This window comes from Dipodomys spectabilis, unplaced genomic scaffold (assembly GCF_019054845.1).
Source record: "Dipodomys spectabilis isolate Male_0828 unplaced genomic scaffold, ASM1905484v1 ptg000273l, whole genome shotgun sequence".
NCBI classification, from domain to species: domain Eukaryota; kingdom Metazoa; phylum Chordata; class Mammalia; order Rodentia; family Heteromyidae; genus Dipodomys; species Dipodomys spectabilis.
In genome coordinates, this window is record NW_024870950.1 from 2185831 (window position 1) to 2206631 (window position 20801).

General features: G+C 40.8%; 1 protein-coding gene across 3 annotated transcripts in view; it reads right to left on the reverse strand.

Annotated features, from left to right (window-relative positions):
• Wwox (WW domain containing oxidoreductase) overlaps positions 1–20801 on the reverse strand; it is a 739180-nt gene that overhangs the window by 515930 nt on the left and 202449 nt on the right. For all 3 annotated transcript variants that reach the window (XM_042700810.1, XM_042700812.1, XM_042700811.1), the window contains exon 7: positions 2477–2662. In XM_042700810.1, the coding sequence (XP_042556744.1) occupies positions 2477–2662 (186 nt within the window). The remainder of the gene's footprint in view (positions 1–2476; positions 2663–20801) is intronic.

Here is a 20801-nt window from a genome sequence, read left to right on the forward strand (position 1 = left end):
CATATAAGGCCAAATGATAAGGACTGTATAGAAATATACCTTGCTGATAAATAACATTAACATTTGCTCTCTGGACATTACCATTTGCTTTGTGAGAAGGACTTTTATATTTCAATAATACTGCTCGTATTCTTAACAGAACATGTTTTTTGAATTCTCAGACTAATTAGGATAGATTCTATATTGGTAACAACAAGTATGTTTAAAGACAAGAACTGAGAAAAACTGTGTGTGTGGTATGTGTAGTTGTGGTGTGCCACTGAGATCATGTAGGTATGTGTGTGATTGTGCTGGGTGTGATGTGATATGTACTTGTCATATGGTCATGTGTGTGACTGTGAGTGTGACTGTGTGTGGGTATGTGTGTGATGGTGTGTATGCTTATACACCTGTCAGTTTGCCACTCAACACAGCTACAGCCATTCAGAGTCGGGCAACCAGCTCTTGGTTCATTCCATTCCATTTTAATTGTTATCTGAAAAATCCTCACAGCAAGGAAGTCAAATCCCCATTTCCTGTGATACACTTTGGATAGGCAGAAGCGCAATTCACTTGCTCAGCCTCCACGTAAGTAACTAAAGCACAGTGAAGACACAGGGAGCCTAATAAGTATTTTGCCTTGGGGCAGTCTAGTATGATATTTTCTGCAAACATAGGACTTTATTTTTCCCCTAACAGGGGGGTCTTGACTCCAACGAAGAGCTTCCGCCAAAGTTTATGGAGGTAATTAGATACCAACACTTGCGTTTTACAATGTGGTTTAGGGCTCTGGGTCCTTGAGTAGCAAACAAGTACAAGCTACCTGTGCAACAACAATCCTTAGACAAACATCTCTGGTCTGAGGGAAGCAGCATAAACATATTAACCAGCCCAACTTGAGAGAATTCACGTTTTGTAAAAATTACCCTTTGCTAATATGACAACTCTAACGAGAAAGCGAAACAGGAGCAGGCCTGACCAAATACTGCAGAAGGTCTTGCCCACAAAGGAAAAGGATCTCTTTCAGGCGGCCACAGCCCTTCCTTCCAAATTCATCTTTTAAATGAAAGTAAGATTGGGATCTCTAAGGTAGCCAGGAATTACACCGTGGTTAAGGAGAGAACAAAGACGTCACATGAAACAGCATTTGGAACACAGATTTACGAAGGTAGGGGAGGTAGCAGGGAGGAGGTGAGAAGCTGACAACTCCACATAATCTCCCATTAAATACCGGCTCATTTAAACATATCCCGTGGTGCCCTCCACATCTGGCTAGCGATTGGGGCTGGCAGATTTATTTCCAGAGCTTTCTCCCCTGCTTGCCCCCACGGTAGCCTCCCTTACTCATTTGCAGGGCCACTCTTACTTTCTCTCACAAACCTGGTGTGATTTGCAAAGATAAGGCAGTCCGGATTTCGTAACCACCTAATTACGAGATGTTTCATGTCTTTTCACACGGGGGAGGATTATTGCGGGCATTTTCCTTTCATTTCAGCCATCATAAATTTAAAATGGTGAGAGTAAATCTGTCTGCAATGTGTCACTTACACTGTAAGCCCCTGTGTTTGGGGGTGATAAAAGCTTCAAGCTAACCCTTGGCTGGTCTCTCTCTTCCAGCCCCCATGGGTTACATTTTATGGAAGTATGATTAAAAAAATAAGCTTCATTCTGGGTGACTAAAACATTTCAGGATTTAGGATAGAGAAGAAGGGGGGAAAATAGGCCTTTGCACATTTCTTTCTAGCCACTCTGCTAAAGGTGTAAGCCCGCCCCTACTCCAAACTCCAAGCAAACGGGAAAGAGAAATTGCCTGAACAAGAATGCATTCTGGCCTTGCCCACCCAGCAAATCCTTTGTCTCTTCTTTAAACAAATAATTGTTTCTCCAGCTCCAGAAACAAATACACTAAAAATACCGAGAAAATTTTCACATGTCTTCTTAGCCAATTGAATATTCTGCTAATGATAATCTGAAAGAAGTGCCATCTGATGTTTTAATTGAAATTTTAACCAAAAGAGGCATGGCCAGGTTTCTAATATGTTCTAACTACAGTACATTCCCTTCCTACAATTACACAGCTAATGTCTGCATTGAATTCCCTAATTTCTCATTATAAAACAATTGGATTTCATCTCAGTCTTTAATTGCATTGTTTCTTCAGCTAGAATAACGGCACATTCTTCGTGGGAAGACTTTGAAGTTGTTGAATTACAAATCAATAAAGGTCATGCCATTCAGATTTGATCAATTATTATTCCATCTCCAGGCAAAATCAATGAGGAGTTTGAAGTATGGTTCTAAAACCACCCTTTATCGGTACAGACCATCCCTCCCAAACAGTCCCCCCTCAATCATACACACAGAAAGACCTAGAAAAGTTAAGGAAGCCAGTTGGCTTGACTCATGCTGAATCAAAATTATTTTCCATCAGAGCCTTCATGGAATTTTAGACAAAGTGAGAAAAGGGACAGGTAATAACCATCAGCTTCAAACCCACCTATGGGACTCGGAGGAGACCATGACAACACGGGCAGGGGCCGAGCGGCACAGGACATCCTGCAGGAGTTGGACCAGGTAGAAATGCCCCAGGTGATTCACTTGGAAGGTGGTCTCCAGCCCATCCTTTGTGAGGCTCCAGGGCAGAGCAAAGACAGCTGCATTGCACACGAGCACGTGGAGAGAGCTGAGAAAGAAAACATGCAACATCACACAGAGGATATCCACCCCATAAAAAGTCAAAGCCAACCCCACTCCCCCTTAGGAATGACCAGTCCTTCATAGTCCTTGTAATTCCACTCATTTAGCAATAAGAAATCCAAGAGTGTGAAACGCTCATCATTCCCAGTGGGAAAGTATACTGTGATGCTGGTAACAAGGACTTCCTGGATGTAGGACCTGCAGGATGATAGCAAGCACATCAGGAGAACCAGCTATACTAGCTAGAACCCAGCTTACACCATATGCACACATGGAAACATTGCTGTGAAAGCCTTTGTCTACGTCTACACCAATGGAAAAGGAGAAATTGAAACAGGTTTCTTTTGAACATTTCCTGTGGTCAGGATTGTCAAGGTGCTCTCTGGCAGCAGTCTTCGTTCATATCAGGGGTCCAACCACCACTGTGATGTCAGTCCCTCAGGGATCCTGTCACTCTCCAAGGGGCTGAGCTACCCACAGTGCTCATCTGGTCCTATCTCCAATCCAAGCAGGACCCTACTGACTTACAAGTCAGTCATCAGCTAGGATAGCCCAAGCAACACAGTAAAGCAGAAAGAGGCCCTAGAAAAAAAGCACTGGTAGAGAAAAATGCAAAGTATAGGCAAATATATTATAACTTGAGATCTTTTTAGAATGCATCACAAATACCTGGTTCACTCTCAAGATCTTGGGTCTTTTTTCTTTTTTCATTTTGGTTTCTTGCTTGCTTGCTTGCTTATTCAGTGTAAACTATTGGTTAGAAACTTGCTGAAAGCTTTGGGTACTAAACTCATACAATTTTCTTCTTTTTTTGGGGGGGGGGCCGGTTGTGGGGCCTGAACTCTGGGCCTGGGCGCTGTCCCTCAGCTCTTCAGCTCAAGGCTAGCGCTCTACCACTTGAGCCACAGCGCCACTTCCGGCTTTTTTCTTTTTGCTTATGTGGTGCTGAGAAATCGAACCCAGGGCCTCAGGCATGCAAGGCAAGCACTCTACCACTGAGTCACCTTCCCAGCCCTCATATAATTTTCATAATAACTATCTTGTCAAAAAAAAAAGAAGGCTGGGGTACTAGTATCTAGTAGATACTCACTAGAAACTATGTTGAAAATGGACTATACAACTTGCAGGTAGAGATGGGAAGAAAAAACCAGGAGAAAGCAAGTGAAGGAGTGACATTATCCAAAAAGAAACGGACTCTTTACCTGACTGTGACCCCTCTGTACATCGCCCTTATAATAACGAAATAATAAATATAATAAAATATTATAATAAAAGAAATTTTTTAAAAAATTAATTCTTATGGTCAGATACTAACTCTCAGAAAGTCCAAAGTAAATAAATAAGGAAACAAATTCATAAAAAACAAATAAAAGGTTCATCGGACTTCAAGCCTTATGATACTTTCTTGGATAGCCAAATCGCAATGGGTAAAAGCCAAGTGCTGAAATTGGAGCTCAGTGCTTGTACTTTTCTTACCTGACACAAGTCAATCAGTGAGCCCCAGTCTCCTGTCCTGTGACCTTGTACAACACAGCGCCCCTCACCCCCAACAGAGTTCATGCTAAGAATAGTCCTAGCACCTCCCCAGCCTTCTGGGTTAAATCATTACTACTTTCTTTATCTCTACACCCTCCCCTTGCAATCACAGGAGAAAAATTAAACTCTTCAAAGCTGATTTCTACAAGCATTCTATTTCTTTAAGACAGGCCTGGACATTGAGAACTTGGACATTAACACCTTCTCAATAACAGCTCCTCCTCTTTATTCATGCTGGTGCTGCCTAAGGGAAACAGAAATCCACAGAAGACCTGAGCCTGGAGGCGGGGACCCAGGAGAACCTGGGAACACTTCCTCTCTCCCAGTCTTAATACCCTTCATTAATGTTAATTGCCAAATACCAGAGGTAAAATATGTACTCGGCACCTAGAGCGTGTCACCTCTATTAATTAAAAACAGGCTTATGCAATATGAAACTATAAAGTGCTTGACTTTTTTTTTAATTGCAAAGACACCTAATTGGCTTGTACAAAAGGAAAAGAATTCCTTTAGCCACACTCTAATGAGGTTTTTATTATTCAAATAGCACATTTTCCTCCCCCCCCCCCCCTTCCACACACTAAAAAGCCATCGCAATTCAAAGGGGTCTGAAATGATGAATATTTACAGACTATCAAAAGAAAAGTTCAAACTAGAAAGGCAGAAAGGAAACAAAAACAGGAGCATTCCAAGCCCAAAGCTGCTCTGGTTAGACAGCCCTTTCTGAGACTTAGTTTTGTTCTTGGGTAGAGTCAGAACTGAGAAGGGGTATGGGGGAAAGGGGAGGAGATGACTGGACTGGAAAGGTGGTCAGTCCTCTAGACATGAAACCCGAGATCCCAATAGAAAGAAGCTTGCATGTTCTTAAGGCTGCCTCTACTGACAGGGGCTGGGGTCCTGGGATATAGTACTTGTCTGAATGGATACATAGTAATCTGTAATGTGGTCTATCAACCATTACATAGCTATGTTTTGTGGCTATGTGTTATTATGTATAAGAAATGACTTCAGGAGGAAAGGAAAGTGACTTGGTATTATTTTGTCAATAATGTCAGCCATTTATGCTTTGAAGACAAGACCCACCTATTATGACTCAAGGAACCTAAGATTTGGATAATTATAAGCTTGAGAAGAAGTATGCTTTAAAAGAGCATCAGAATACATAATGAGGAGAAATTTTTCCATAGATGACATATATCCAAGAAAACAATTTTATATATATATATATATATATATATATATATATATATATATATATATATATACATGAATTCAACAATACATGAATTCTCCACCTCTTTATCAACATTTTCATAGCATACTACTAAGCATAGAGTGATGTCACATTGTGGGTTTTTCCTTTGTTTTTAGTATTTTTTTGTCAGCCGTGGGTCTTGAACTTGGGGTCTGAGCACTGTCCCTGAGCTTTTTTTGCTCAAGTGGAGCCACAGCACTACTTCCAATTTTCTGGTGGCTAATTGGAGATTGGAGTCTCATAGATGTTCCTTCCCTGGCTAGCTTTGAATCACAATCCTAAAATCTCAGCCTCCTGAGTAGATAGGATTAAAAGTCTGAGCCACCAGCACCAGGGATATTGTGGTTTTTAATTTGAATTTTCTAAAGTTGAGCATTGTTGCATATGTTCATTGGCCTTAGCCAACATTGTTAAATTGGTTTTTGTTTTAAGTTGTAGGAAATCCTTATATGTTCTGATTAATAAATGTATAAGATATATGATTTTCAAAAAAATAAATAAAAGAGCATCAGAGGGCAAGGAAGGTGGCTCAGTGGTAGAGTGCTTGCCTTGCATGCATGAGGCCCTGGGTTCAATTCCTCAGCACCACATATGCAGAAAAAGCCAGAAGTGGTGCTATGGCTCAAATGGTAGAGTAATAGCCTTGAGCTGAAGAGCTGAGGGATAGTGCCCAGGCCCAGAGTTCAGATCCCACAACCGACAAAAAAAAAAAAAAAAAAACAAGACAAAGAGCATCAGAGCCACTACGGTGGGACCAAGTTATAATGAAGATTTGTAAATGCTACCCTAAAATGAGTTAGGATTTGGGGTTAAATAAGCATGTTCCTGAACGTTAAGACAATAGTGAGTTTGGGGGATTTCATTCAGACCCAGAAAAAGAGTAACTAAGGTAGAATTCTACCCAGCAGAATACTTTCCAATTCCCCTTGAAACAGGATGTAGCCCCATCTCGGCCCTTGCCTAAGTAAGTTGCCAAAAATATATGCATTGTCCAGAGATGCTCAAGAAATTCATTGTCAGGGCCTAAGGACCTACTCATACTCCCATGAGAAAACGGTTTCTTGATCTTACTTGATACTTGGCAGCATTTTCTCTCAGAAAAGTGAGGATAACAATCCTGTAGAATCCTAAGGTGAACCTCTAGTTTTAATGCCTGAGGCTGGTATAGTATGAATTCACGGATGGCAATACCAACAGCTTATACCAATTCTACAGCTAACTCAAGCCTGCTCATGGCTCACCAACCCACAAAAGACCCAGTGAGCGGAGAGGCTTCAGTACACTGCAGTGATTCAGAGTCATATGCAGCAAGCTTTTAAAGAAGTTACTTACACTCTACAAGTTGGACAACCATACATAAAAATAACAATACATCATAATAATAATAATTCCAAACTTGCTTATACACTGTGAGAATGTCAAAAAGTATATGAAGTGCTCGACATCAACCTTGAAAGAAGTGACATCTAAAACTTCTTTTTGTTTAGGTACATCATTTCTATACCTTAAGACACTACTTTGGAATCTGGTATTGGCCAGTAATGCTGAGACATAACATACGTAGACTTCTGTCTGTCCACCACATTTAGAAAATACCTATAGATTATTTTCCAAGAACCTTACTCAGTCTCTCTAGAAGAGAGCTCCCTGAATAAATAGACAAGAAAAAAGAAAGAAAAGGACAGAACACAAGTGAAAAGAAAAATCAAGGCAGAAGATCATGATCAGCCTGGTTGGCCACCAGCCACCAGCTCTGCTTTGAAACATGAAAGGTCCTAGAAATGTTGAGAATTTGATAAACACCATCCAGTATTAAAATAACAATTAACCAGGATTAACCAGGAGTGAATTTAGCTGTCAAGATAACCTAGCCACACTTAATTAATTTTTTTCTGTATTTCAGCTAGGATAGAGAAAACAATGCAAAACAATCACCAAGAGTAAAGCACAGCTCTCTCTGTATCCCCTGGAGACCACCAAGAATTTTTCATTTCATGCACCATTTACAACTTCTTATAGTAGATTCCGGAACATCAGTATATACACTTAACGGAAAATGGAAACACTCTCCGGTTTTTTTTTGTTGTTGTTATTTTCTTAAATTTTTGTCTCCCGTCCATTATCTTGATTATATTTTCCCATCCCATCATGCTTAAACCCAGCAGCAAAATCTCAACCTCATTGATTCTAAATGGGGGGAAATGTACAACCAAGATACAGCTGCATTCTCCCCAAGACAAGTTTTTCAAGGGAAATGCATCGATTTGATAATTGCACACTTTAGTCCAATTGGCATGGTATCTGAAATGCAGGTCTGTTTCCAGTGGGGCATTCCCAGTTGTTTCCATTGTCCTCCTGCCCTTCGTACTTAAGCACTACATTGTTCTGAGTTCTGGCTTCCTGGGAACATTTAATAAAATGAAAAGTCAACAGTAAGCACAATATGAGTGTGGAGGGAAGGGAGAGGAAAAAGAAAAATAACTTCAACTACACTCACGACCTCAGAGTCTCAATTGAACACGGATCCTAGAGACTGAGACGGGGGAAATTAACTAAGTATCTCTCAGCTGACTCCTAGTTTTCGATCGGACAAATGAATCATGGTCTCTTCCTAAAGAAATTTAGTTATGATATGAAAGAACACTCTAGAGGCCAGAATGCGGCTTAGTAAACTCTATAAACCAATGCAGAGAGCATGAATATCATTCATGTAAATAGAAGAGAAGAAGCTGTCAAGTGAAGAATACTTGCTGGTATGATTTAGAGAAGACTAGGTTATTTCTCCCTGTCTTCTGGTTTTTCTGTACCCACTCAGGAGAATGTAGGAAGGACAGGGATCACATGGAAAGTCACTTTGTGTCCTTATGTACAGCAGAGATTTGTGAAATTACTGTATCCCTGAAAATCAAATCAGGTACCTTGTGGGAACTCTCTATATATACACACCTGCTAAGTTTCCATTCTCTCTCTGTCTCCGTCTCTCTGTCTCTGTCTATCTCTCTTCTCTTTCTGTCCCTGTCTCTCTGTCTCTGTCTCTGACTCTTTGACTCTCTGTCTCTCTCTGTCTGTTTCTCTTTGTCTGTCTCTCTTTGTCTGTCTCTGTTTGTCTCTGTCTCCCTCTCTCCCTCTGTCTCCTTCCCTCCGTCCCTCCCTATCCCCCCTCCCCTCCCTGTCTCTCTGTCTCTCAGTCTCTCTGTCTCTCAGTCTCTCAGTCTCTCAGTCTCTCTCTCTCTCTCTCTCTCTCTCTCTGTGCCAGTTCTTGGGCTTCAATTCAGGACCCAGGCTATTAGAGACAAGAGTCCCACAGACATTCTTGCCTAGGCAATCCTCAGATCTCAGCCTCCTGAATAGCTAGTATTACAGGCATGAGCTACAAGTTCCTTGCCCCATTCTCTCTATTTTTTTAAAGCATTTCACACAGTCAGGTTGTGTGAGTGAGTGAGTGTGTGTGTGTGTGTGTGTGTGTGTGTGTGTTTTAACCAGCAAAATCCTTCTCTATGACAATAACACACTATTTAGATGCATTTGCCCAATGTAAGGACACTTATATTTATATTTTAAAATGGACTGAAACTGAGTCATCCATAATTCTCAGCCTTGTCTACTGCAAAAGCATCTGCTGAGTTCTGACCGTGAGTTGTTGTTGCTGTTTTCTCTGTAATGATCACATATTAAGACAGATTTGCTGGTAAACATCTTGGATACAAAGAGTACTGCATAAACCTCAAGAAACTCAGTGCCCAGGCCCACAGCCACCATGCAATTCAGCAGCCTGCAGAGGGAGCAATCAAACGAAGAGTTCACACAGCTCTACAAACACATCCATTACCAGTAAAGTGAGCAGTGTCCAGAGGGCTTGAGCAAGAGGCCAGAGCAAGCTGCCTGTTACCTGGATAGAGATATCAGGACATTTTCCAGGTGGAGCCAGCCAGTACCAGATAGTGAGGCTCTGTCAGAAAACAAACTGAAACAAGCAAGCACACAAACAAAAATACAAAAACACATTTACTTCTACAATATAAAAAAAAATTGGTCTTTTCTTTTTCTGCATGCTTTCCTTACAGGAGGGTACAAGCTCCACACTGAGCAATCTCTACCACACAGCCTAGTGCCTGCAAGATCACCGGCTTTTTGTTTCTTTTTTTTTAAAAATCATACTGGAACCTCCTCTCCAGGTACACTGCCTCCCTTTAAATTATTTTACACCTTTGATAATTGGGCAAAATAAAGGCAAAGAAGAAAAAAAAAAAAACCTGGGCTTTCCAGAAACATATTAGCATTCTTGCAAAATAAAAATTACATTTTGTGGACACAAAGCAATAGTAAGCATAGCAAGTCATTATGGACTTCAGCAATACCATGGATGCATAAATTCTGCTGAAAATTCATAGGAAGGGAGCATTCAATTTTTAATGTATTTATAGAATAGTTCTAAGCATCAGCTGAGGATCTCATTACCATTATGTGAAGAGAACTTATTCAAGACAAACTTTGTGCAGTGCTAGCTCAGGGAGGCGGAAAGAGTTGGATGTGGGGTGGCAGGGGTGAACTTACCCGGACAATAGAAAGACACTGTGTAGATAATGTGCTTCAGCACATGGTCAAGTCAAACAATAAAACATCTCATGCATTTTGTACATGTCGCTTGCCAAGGATGACTCTCCTGTTTTGCCTAGAGATATATGGAGCTGTAATAGAGTTCAGAAAGCCCCTGACAGCTGTGTGCTGCCATTCAGACCTGAAAGATTCCATGTTATGATAAAAATTAATGTACTCTGACATCCCCGGGGACTGCCTGAGCCCTGGGAATAGCTAATGAAGAAATACAGCCTTGCCACGAGCAGTGCACCGTCCTGGAGCTGAGGATTAATTCGCGCGTGGTAGCGGTGTACCTCCTGTCACCAACTGAATCCCAAAGCTGCTGAATCCCTCTGCCAAAGGGCACCATGGCACTGACTGGTAAGAATTACTTCCTGTGTCAGGAGAGGCAAAATATAGGAAAAGATTTACAAAATAATCAGACAAGGTGGGATTTGGTCAGCCAATCACTCCTTAAACTAAAAGAGGATCATTCAACACTGGGCGTGTCTCAGCAGAGAGCCTACTATAGGACTCAGAAAGGCTGAGCTTGGAGCAATGCTGAAGCCCAAAGTCATTCCGTGGATTTACCACCCTACCTTCCAACCTGTAGCTGCCATCTATTTTGGTGCCTTCCAACAGAGCAGAACAAGGAGAATAGCAAGCAAGCAGCCCAGAGGTGGAAGAACCCAAGTGTTCTCACCGGATGAACACACATCTGTATCATGGAATGTCCTCCAGCCATAAACAGAAAAGAACAAAGACACACAAACCCTGAAAAAAAAAAAGTGCTACAAAACATTATACACTGTATGATTTCATTTATGGCAAGGTCCAGAACAGACAAATAGGTAGAAACAGGAAGTAGTTGAGGAGTTGCCTAGGGATAGGGGAAGAGGAGATGGGAATGACTGCTAATCTTTACAGGTTTTTTTTTTTTTGCAGGGGATGGGGGGGGGGGGGTGACGGGGGGGGGGGGGGTCCGGTCGTGGGCCTGAACTCTGGGCCTGGGCACTGTCGCTCAGCTCTTCAGCTCAAGGCTAGCGCTCCACCACTTGAGCCACAGTGCCACTTCCGGCTTTTCTTTTTTCTGCTTATGAGGTGCTGAGGAATCGAACCCAGGGCCTCATGCATGCAAGGCAAGCGCTCTACCACTGAGCCACCTTCCCAACCCCTACAGTTTCTTTTTTGAATAACAAAAATGTTCTGGAATCCAGTAGTGTGGGAAGGTACAATTCTGTGAATGTAGGAGAAAACATTAAATGTACACTTTAAAATGGTTTAAAAAAAATCTTTTTTGTGTTTTTCTCTGAGGTTTCTATGCAGCCCAAATGGGCCGCAAAGTCACTATATAGCACAGACTGGTCTCAAACTCACAATCCTGTGGCCTCAGACTCCCAAATGCTGAGATTACAGATGTGTACCACCATGCTCAGCTTTAAAATAGTGAATTCTATAGTATATAAATTCTAGTTCCACTTGGTAAAAAGAAAAATCTCTGGACTCTGTCAACCCCATTCTGATAGCTTCAGAATGAGTTAAGTAGCCCCTTTCTGGGTTCCTTGCCTTCCAAAGTCACTTAACAGACTCAAGCAACACCACACAAGTCAATAAAAAAGTTTGTATTACTATGTATTTTTGATGACTGAAAGTGACCCTGTTTTAGCCCATGACATTATTTCAGCCTCTTAATAAAAGAGACCATGTTAAGTTGAGTTGATTTTTTTAATCTGAAATTAAGTCATTTAAACGATGGGCTGAAGGCTGGAGGCCTGGCTCAGAACCTAGCAAGGTCCTGAGTTCAAACCCTAATATTGACAAAAAAAAAAATCATCATCATCATCATCATCATCATCATCATCATCATCATTATCATCATCATCATCATCATCATCTTAGGCCGAACAATTTTTAACTTGTTTTTTCTTCTTTAAAACATTATTCTTGGCTCAGACTCTGGTGGCTCATGCCTATAATCAAAGCTACTCAGGAGGCTAAGATCAGAGGATCGCCATTCAGAGCCAGCCAAGGCAGGCTCCTGAGACTTCTATCTCTAATTAGCTACCTAAGAAGCTGGAAGTAGAGCCATGCATCAAATAATAAGAGCATGAACTTTGAGCAAAAAATGTTCAGGGACAGCGCCCAGGTTCTGAGTTCAAGTCCTAGGATTTACATGAAAAACCATTATTCTTGGTATTTCTCATATTCTACAGTATCATTTGACAATTTGCTACCTTCACTGAAGGATGATGGAAACCTAAAGGGTTAAGAGTGCTATTAGAAAAGTAATTTTTTTTTCAAAATCATATGGAATATATAAGCAAACTGACATGTATCTTTTCTAGAAGTCTCTTCATTCTGTGAAAGAAAAAAAGAAAAAACAACCAGGGTGATATTCTGAAATATGAACAGTGTTGTTCACTGAGGGGGAATAGTGTATTCATGGATAAAAATTTATGCGGTCTTAGATTCACTTTAAAATAATCTACCAAGAAAGGAGCTAAAGCATGAATAAAATTGACCATATGTTAGCAATTATAGAAGTTAGGTGAAGGGTATGTGAAGGTCCTTGATATATTTTTCTCTCTTGTGTATGTTTGAAAATCTCCACAGTAAAATGACTCATGAAATAAAGACAAATTAACTAAAGGGCAGGATATTGAGTAATTGTACTTTCTCTATTTATGCTTTTCCATTATTTTTCCATATGTTCTACAATGGGTACGGATCATTTCTATGGTCATAAATTTGTGCAGAATAGCATCATTTATACATAATACCAAAATCAATAGGTTTAAAATCTGCCTGAAAATTTATAAAGATGGGTAGGCCTTCTAAAACCAAATGAAATCATGCCAAAGTAATCAAGGCAAAAAGGAACCCAGGAAATGAAAGGCAGGGCAGATGCTCTGACTGGATGTCTGCCCTTGTGGGTTTGGAGGAGCAGGAGCGTACACGTAGTACACATAAAACACACATGAACCTGCTATGAGGCTGCACTAAGCTTGAAAAACATTCCTGCAGGACAAGGAAGAAGGAAGTTCTGCTTCAGCCATCCTCCTGGGAGGTGTGATGCTGAGTCACTAGGACGGAAATCTGTTTCAGAACAAAGGTCTTGACAAGTCATATTCTTGTCTGAGATCAAATTGAAGCCTTTTCTCTAACAGGGTTACTTTTACTTTCTATTAAGCCTGGACTGGAAAGAAGTAAAGGAACATGGCCTCATGTAACAGAACAGAGTCCATAGAGTCATAAGATATCATTAGAAAACAACCCAAAATACCTGTAGAATCAGAGTTAGAGCTGTCTGTCCCTTTCCTGTGAAGGCCCGGGAGTGAGTGTGGGGCGCTGCCACTTGAGACATGGAACCAACGAGGAACTGATGGCAAGTGATAGAGTGGCAAAAGCTAGGTAATCCTGACACTCAACCCAGGGCTCTCTCACTCACCTCCAGCTCTGTTCACATCACCTTGGCCACCAATGGGGACATCCTAAGAGCTCCTGGATGGCCCTGCCAAGAAGCAGTTTCTCCTATACATGGCTCAAACAACAGTATCAGTGATTGAGACCAGAACTTCAGTGTCTAAAAATAAGAAACCCTGAATTTTAATTTATTGTATTTATATTAAATGTAATAAAATAAATTCTAGAAATATGTTTCAGCTCAACAGCAAAGAGCCTTTAACAATGATGGTTATATACTATTTGAAATGGTTGGTATATATGATTTTAAAGTAGTGCACTGGCTACCACTATCTACTCAGGAGGCAAAGATTAGGAGGATTGAAGTTCAAGACTAGCCTAGGCAAAAAGTTAGTGAGATCTCATCTCATTGAGCAGCCAGAGAGTGATGGTGCTGAACCCCAGCTAAGTGGGAAGCCACAGGAAGATCAAAGTTTAAATCCATCCAGGGCAAAAAGCACACAAAGCATTGTCAAAAAAATAACCTCTACCAAAACAGGGATGTTGGGGGCATGATTCAAGTGATCAGTGTTTGCCTGAGTAAGTACAAGGTCCTGAGTTCGAACTTCACTCCTGACAAAAACAAAAGAAAATAGCAACAAGTCCCTCACCTGGTATTTAAAGAAGGAATGACAAATGTACACTGATATTTTCTCTTGAGACTTTATAAACTGTGGGAAATCGAGGCAACTATGTTCTCATAGACTGGAGAGATTCTACTCCAATTAATCTCCAGAAATGATATGCTTTGCCTGCTTACCTACTGGGTACTTCTGAGTTAATCAGATGGCTTTATTCCTTTTTTTTTGTCTTTTAGTTATCAATGATGGTAAATGTCAGCTTGAATATCTTTTGTGATTATGCTGAACTACAACAGCAGCTTAAGTTTAAGAGGCACAGTAAGGCAACTGTGCTGCTAATTGAGAGGATCTGATGATGTTTTTCTGAATGACAAGCTCCTGAACCGATTCCTCTAAAATGAAGAAAAGAAAGTGTTCTAAATACTGAAAACACAGCATGGTGACAAGTGGTTCACGTAAAAATATAATCGCCCTCGGGGATTTGCAGCGGGCTGCGCAGTTTAGAGCCTCTGATTTATTTCAAGCGTATATTCAAGTTTTTAGGCTGACAAGAATTAGCTTCTCAACAATTTAGAGGGGGGAAAAAAAGATGGTTCCCATGTCATTAAAATGTGATTTCAGTGTGGTTTAAGCACAATTTCTCAACGTATCAATTATGGAAATGTAGAATTCTGATGTGACAATGGTGTGGTCAGGATGGTACAAGGAGGGAAAAAAAAAAAAAACTACCACCAAGCTGGATTCTTGGGCCAAGCTGGGAAATATAATTCTAAACCACAGAAACTGGAATGCTTTTTTTCCAAGTCTTACATAAATCAAGAGTTCTCTGCAAGTCACCAAATGTTAACACCACCACAGTCTTGGAGTATGGATGGCTATGTGGGTGGTCTCTGTGTGGGTGATAGAATGGGCTCCATGAACTGGGCTCTGGAAAGCCTGCCTGTCCAGCCCCAGACAATGTCAGCTCGCCTTGGCCACCTGGTCTGTGACCACCAGGGAAGGCCGTGACTCTCCATGGACAAATGTTTCCACAAGTTCCTAGAAAGGCATTTCTAAGATATTTACCTTGAGTACTTTTGTTATGTGACTACCTTAAAAGTGTTTCCCAGTACTGACAAAGGTATATTACCATCATAACTCTCAGAGAGGAGCCAATTCAGGAACTTTGAATGGCTGAGGCTGGTACCTTACAAAACCGGGTCTCCATTTCTTTCCTTCCTTTTGTCCTTTCCTTCCTTCTTTTCCTTTCCTTTCTTCCTTCTTTCCTTTCTCCCTTCCTCCCTTCCTCCCTCACTGCCTTGCTTGTTACTCTCCCACCATCTATCCTTCCTTTCCCTTCCATATGGTAGTTGCAAAGAATGCATACAAAAATGACGATGATACAGGCTAAACTCTTAAGTGTTCACTAGATGTCAGGTGTGATTATTATTATCAATAAGCTTTCTGAGTCTCTCAACAACCCAAATGTTTCACCATCAGCTCCCATTTTACTGACAAACAAACAGGATCACTACATTTAATGAATTTGCCACAGGCCCCATCTCAGTAGGTTACAGAATGGAGATGAAGAGCAAATCCACAGACAAATCAATCAAGATTTCTGTTCCTCTGGGGCCCAGTTCAGAAAAGAAAAGAATAACGTACCAAAAAAGCATACCCAGTGTGTTCTATGTCACACTGAGTGTGTTACTGAACTCTAAGAAATGGACCATCCATTCCATTGTGGTGCGGAGCTGAGAGGAGGCTGAGAGGAGGCTCAGCTGAGGCTGTGACACCAAGTCATGCAATGGCGTCATGCAATGGCAGGTGATGGACAGGACAGGAGGGGACAGAATAAGCCAACAGCCAGTCAGGATCCATATGCTGTAAGCATTTCTCTAAGGGCAGAGGAACAGGGTTGAGAGAACACTGCCAGAAATGACACAGGAGAAGGGGCCGGATCTCAAAGGCCTTGGTAGGTTACACCAGCATGTGCAAACATAATAGTCCCTATAGCAGAACATCACCAAGCAGTCCAGGGGCAGCGCTGGATTCGAACAGGAGAGTAATTAGAGGTGTGGTACCAAAATGCCCCTCTGGCCTTCTTCTGCCTACCTGATAAGCATCATTTGGAAGACAAGTTGGAACTACAGAAGAATGAACACTGACATTTGGAGTAAATACATACAGACAACAGCAAATGAGAGTAAATAGCTGCCATTTCTGCTTAAAGGGACTCCATGGAAAAGTACCTTGTAGTCATTTGGGTTGAAAATGGGCTGAGAACCATAATTGAGGGAGTGAGCCTCTCTCTCTCTTGACTTTGTTTAACCTCCTTTATGAGTATTTCAGCAGAAAAGATTTCCTCTTAGTGATAGAAAATTGGCTAGAAGAAGAATCTCCTTTAACCCTGAAGTGACCTTAATAATTGTCCCAGTAGGCAGTGGTTGTCATCCATCCTATTAATGAAACAAATCTCCTTCGGAGGAAATGTGTTGTATAAGATGCATCTCTCAAATGAGACCGATCGCCCTTACTCTCGAAACCAGTCTGAGCTGAGCTCAGTGAAGTTCTGAGGTTAAATTCTAGTCCTACGACCTGTTAGTTAGCATGGACAACTTCATGGGGTCTCTACCTGACCTACACTACAATTTCTTGATCTGTAAAATGTGGTTACTTATTGGACTAGTGCAAATTCTGACCTCTGCCATAACCAAGCCGTTCTTTAGTCCTCATAAGGATAAGATGGGAAGGCATATTCAATTCTTAGCTGCACGTGATATATGATGAATATCTAGTGAATATCAGCAATTATGATCATCATTTTATAGCTTCAAGCTCCAATTAGGGTTTCAGTGCCTTCATTATTTAACATTACTCCCTTGTGTTCCTTGACCCATTCCTCTTATATGGCGATATTTCCAAAACATAGTAAGACATATTGTTTGACTCAAACTGTTACCTAGTCATTAGGCTGTTAAGTATCCTGAGGTACATTTTGCAGTGAATTGAAATTTACCATGCACAAGACATTACCTATATATACTTAACTTGACAAGACACCATATTTTTTCTTTTTTTTTTTTGGTCGGTCGTGGGGTCTGAACTCTGGGCCTGGGCACTACCATCCCTGAGCTCTTCAGCTCAAGGTTAGAGCTCTACCACTTGAGACACAGTGCCACTTCCGGCTTTTTCTGCTTATGTGGTGCTGAGGAATCGAACCCAGGGCCTCATGCATGCAAGGCAAGCATTCTTACCACTGAGCCACCTTCCCAGCCCCAAGACACCATATTTTTTCTAAGAAGAATGACTGGCATTTTTCATGATGCAATAAGACATGTTAAAACTAATTACATTGTAAGGAAAGTTGGGCTCTAGTCCAGTAGGGGTGGAGGCGAGTAAACCATGGGCCCAACCCAGATCCCAATCCAACCTACTTCCTGATTTTATAAATAAAGTTTTATTGAAAACAGCCATTACCAGTCATATCCACATTTTCTAAAGCTATTAAAAATTGTTCAGTAGCTGCTGCAGAAATCATCTGCTTTACAAATGCAAAGATATTTACTGTCTGATTCTTCACAAGAAAATTTTGCCACCCCTTTCATAGTCTAGTGCTTTAAGTGACCCATTGTTTAATATCAGCAATAACATTGATACTAATTGCAAGGGGGGAAAATATTTAACATCAGCCTAGGAAAGTACCAGTGTCATAATCAGTAGGTAACTTGTATCTGTTCTCCATTCTTCCTGGACAGTAAGGCAACTATCTGTACCTTTAATTAATGTGCATCATCACTCTGATGTCAGGAAATATGATGGATAGATTTTTCCCTGAACTTTCTAGCTGTGTTGTATATATTACAATATAGTTTTAGAATGACTTACAATAGAAAATGTATAGGATGGAGAGAAATTGACTTATAGACTTCTTAAAACTTCCCTAAAAGCGAAGCAAAACAAAAAAGCACAGTGAAGATGATCATTTTAAAATGTGCCTTACATAAAAAAATCTGCCTCTCTGTTTTCCTTGATTTTCATTTTCATCCCATGGAGAAAAGCTAAGCAACATGACCCCCTGTTAGGCAAACTAAAAAGTATTTCTTATGAAAGGAAAAGATTGTTGCAGATACACTGGTGAGAACTTTCTTCTTGAAACTAAGCAAGGGAGAAAAGGATTAATCTGTAATTTACACATTGGTCTTCAGGGTAATTTATCCCTCAAAAATTTGGAATTTATTTATAATTTTAGCCCACCCACTTCTATAGAATGGAAACAGAAAACTGAGGAATAGGAGTCCCAGACTATTATATCTGGGATTTGCAAGTACAAGTTCTGAAAGCAATTTAGTCGAAAGTAAAAATAAATAACTTTGTTAAAGATTTTTCTCTTCCAAAAAGTAAAGGAAAAAAAATCTTTATTCTAACCTTTCTTAATAAACACCATTTGACATAATCTTCTAAGTTAAATGAAGCCTAACTTCTTAAGCCTGTCTCCTTAATTATACTAGAGACAGAAAGCTGAGAAGAGAAATAGAAACTCAGGATCAAAAATGAAGTGCTAGAAACCTTCAGAACTGCATAATGATTTGAATATAAATTTCCTGTCAATTTCAATTAATTTGCAGAACAAGCCAAAGCCGTTGGCTGGTGTTATGCATGCTGACAAATGACTAGAATCCCAGAATGCTATGTCCTGTTTAGTGTGCCACCTCCAACTGCTAAAATTACAGATTTTAGACCAGTTGCCCATTTGTATTGGGATATATGAAACTCAAAGTATAAAACACTTTTCGAAGGAGGAAAAAAAAATACTCATGGTGTCTCTACTTCTCAGGGCTGTGGATCTATCCTGGGCAGTATTGGAAAATTTTGGTTTCCAGCTGATGACCAGCGATGCTGTGCTCTAGGCAGGGAAAAGTGGGTCCCACATGCAAGAGCCTCAAGAACAGCAAGTGACAGCTACCCAGCCTGGACCCAACATGCCAGTGACTGGCCTGCGTGACTAGAACAGGCCCAGTTCTTCACTCTCTGACAAATGTCTCTGCCTGCCAGGCAGTGTGCAATCTGGCTCTAAGCCAGAATCAGAGTTTCAACAAACGTATTCTTTAAGTCTCAGTGTGGTGGGACAAAGCCACAGGCTTTGGTTTGGAACTTTCCGGTAATGCCCAAAATAACTCAACCTGAGACATACTGGCTAACCACTGCCTCCACCACCACTAACTCTGGAAAGAACTATCTAGAAACAGGCAGAGGCTCCTGGACTGACCACCACGAAGAATGAGGGAAGAATAACAGAGTAAATGAATGGGAAAGGGAGCAGGCAACCAGGAGGTAGGCACAGATGTAGGAAGGGTTGGGAAGCAGGCGTCTGTGTCCTCCCTATGAAGGAGTGGACCACCACCCAAGAAGCATCCTTGTCACAGAGAATGAACCCAATCAAGTGTCAGGTGCTCACCTTTCACAGGAAACAAAGACATGTCAGATGCCCCACGAGGACTCAACCAATAAATGCAGATCACAGAGATCTCCAAGACAACCACAAAAAAAAAAATGTGTCACATTAAAAAGTGATCAAGAGATATATTGTACTCATTAAATAATATGCTGAAACCTCTTTATACATCTATTTAAAGATAATAATAAGATTTTTTTGGGGGGGGGTCATGGTCTTGAACTCTGGACCTGGGCCCTGTCTGTCCCTCAGCTCTTCAGCTCAAGGTAAGAGCTCTACCACTTGAGCCACAGTGCTACTTCCAGTTTTCTGGTGTTAATTGAAGATAAGAGTTTCATGGACTTTTCTGTTCTGTCTGGCTTTGAACTGCAATCCTCAGATCTCAGCCTCTTGAGTAGCATGAGCCAATGGTTCATGCCCAGAAATGGTAAGATTTTAAGAATAGAAAGATAGACCACTCTAGATTAAAATGCATTGGTCTTATTTTAATCCTGATTTAAACAAATTGGGAGAGAAAAGAGAAACCAGGGGGAAAAAAATTGAGAGGGAGGGAAATGGCAAAGGAAAATGAGAGGGAAGAAAAGGAAAAGACAAGGAGAAGAGAAAATGAATGTTTATTATTTTAAAGTTGACTTTAAGTCTTTTAATTTTTGGCTGATTCGTTACGTGGGAATCTATAAATAAGTACAGAAATCCATAGTGAAAAATAGCTGACAAAGAGTGAGAAGCAACAAAATGCATTACAGATTCTGGATTCAGACAGAATTGAGTTTGAATTCTAGATCTGCCACTTATTGAACTCGTTAAAGTGAAACAGCCTCTCTGTAGCTCAAACTTTCCACTTGGAAAATAGGAATGATCATGACAAATGTCTAGAGTTACTAGAAGAAAGCAAAGAGGAGGAAAAATGCATGCATATAATGCTTAGCACAAAGTCTAGCACAGAACAACAACAACGAAAATGGGCTAATTTCTATACAATCATTATTAACAGTGACCATGCTAAAATAAAATAGCCCACCCCTGCCCAAAAGATAAGATGTCCGGTGCAACATAAAAATGTTTCAACAGTGTTTCTAGCCTTGGCTTCTGTTTCTAGCTTTTACGCCACAAGCACAGGCATGTCACTCTACCTATAACAGTGCGGGTTGACACACCTAAACCCACTTGTTAACAAGGGCTGTGCACAGGAAAACGCGGTTCCATAATACCTTAATTGATCCTGAGCAGGCTCTGAAATGCTATGTTAAACAGGTACACAGGGAATTTACATATAAAG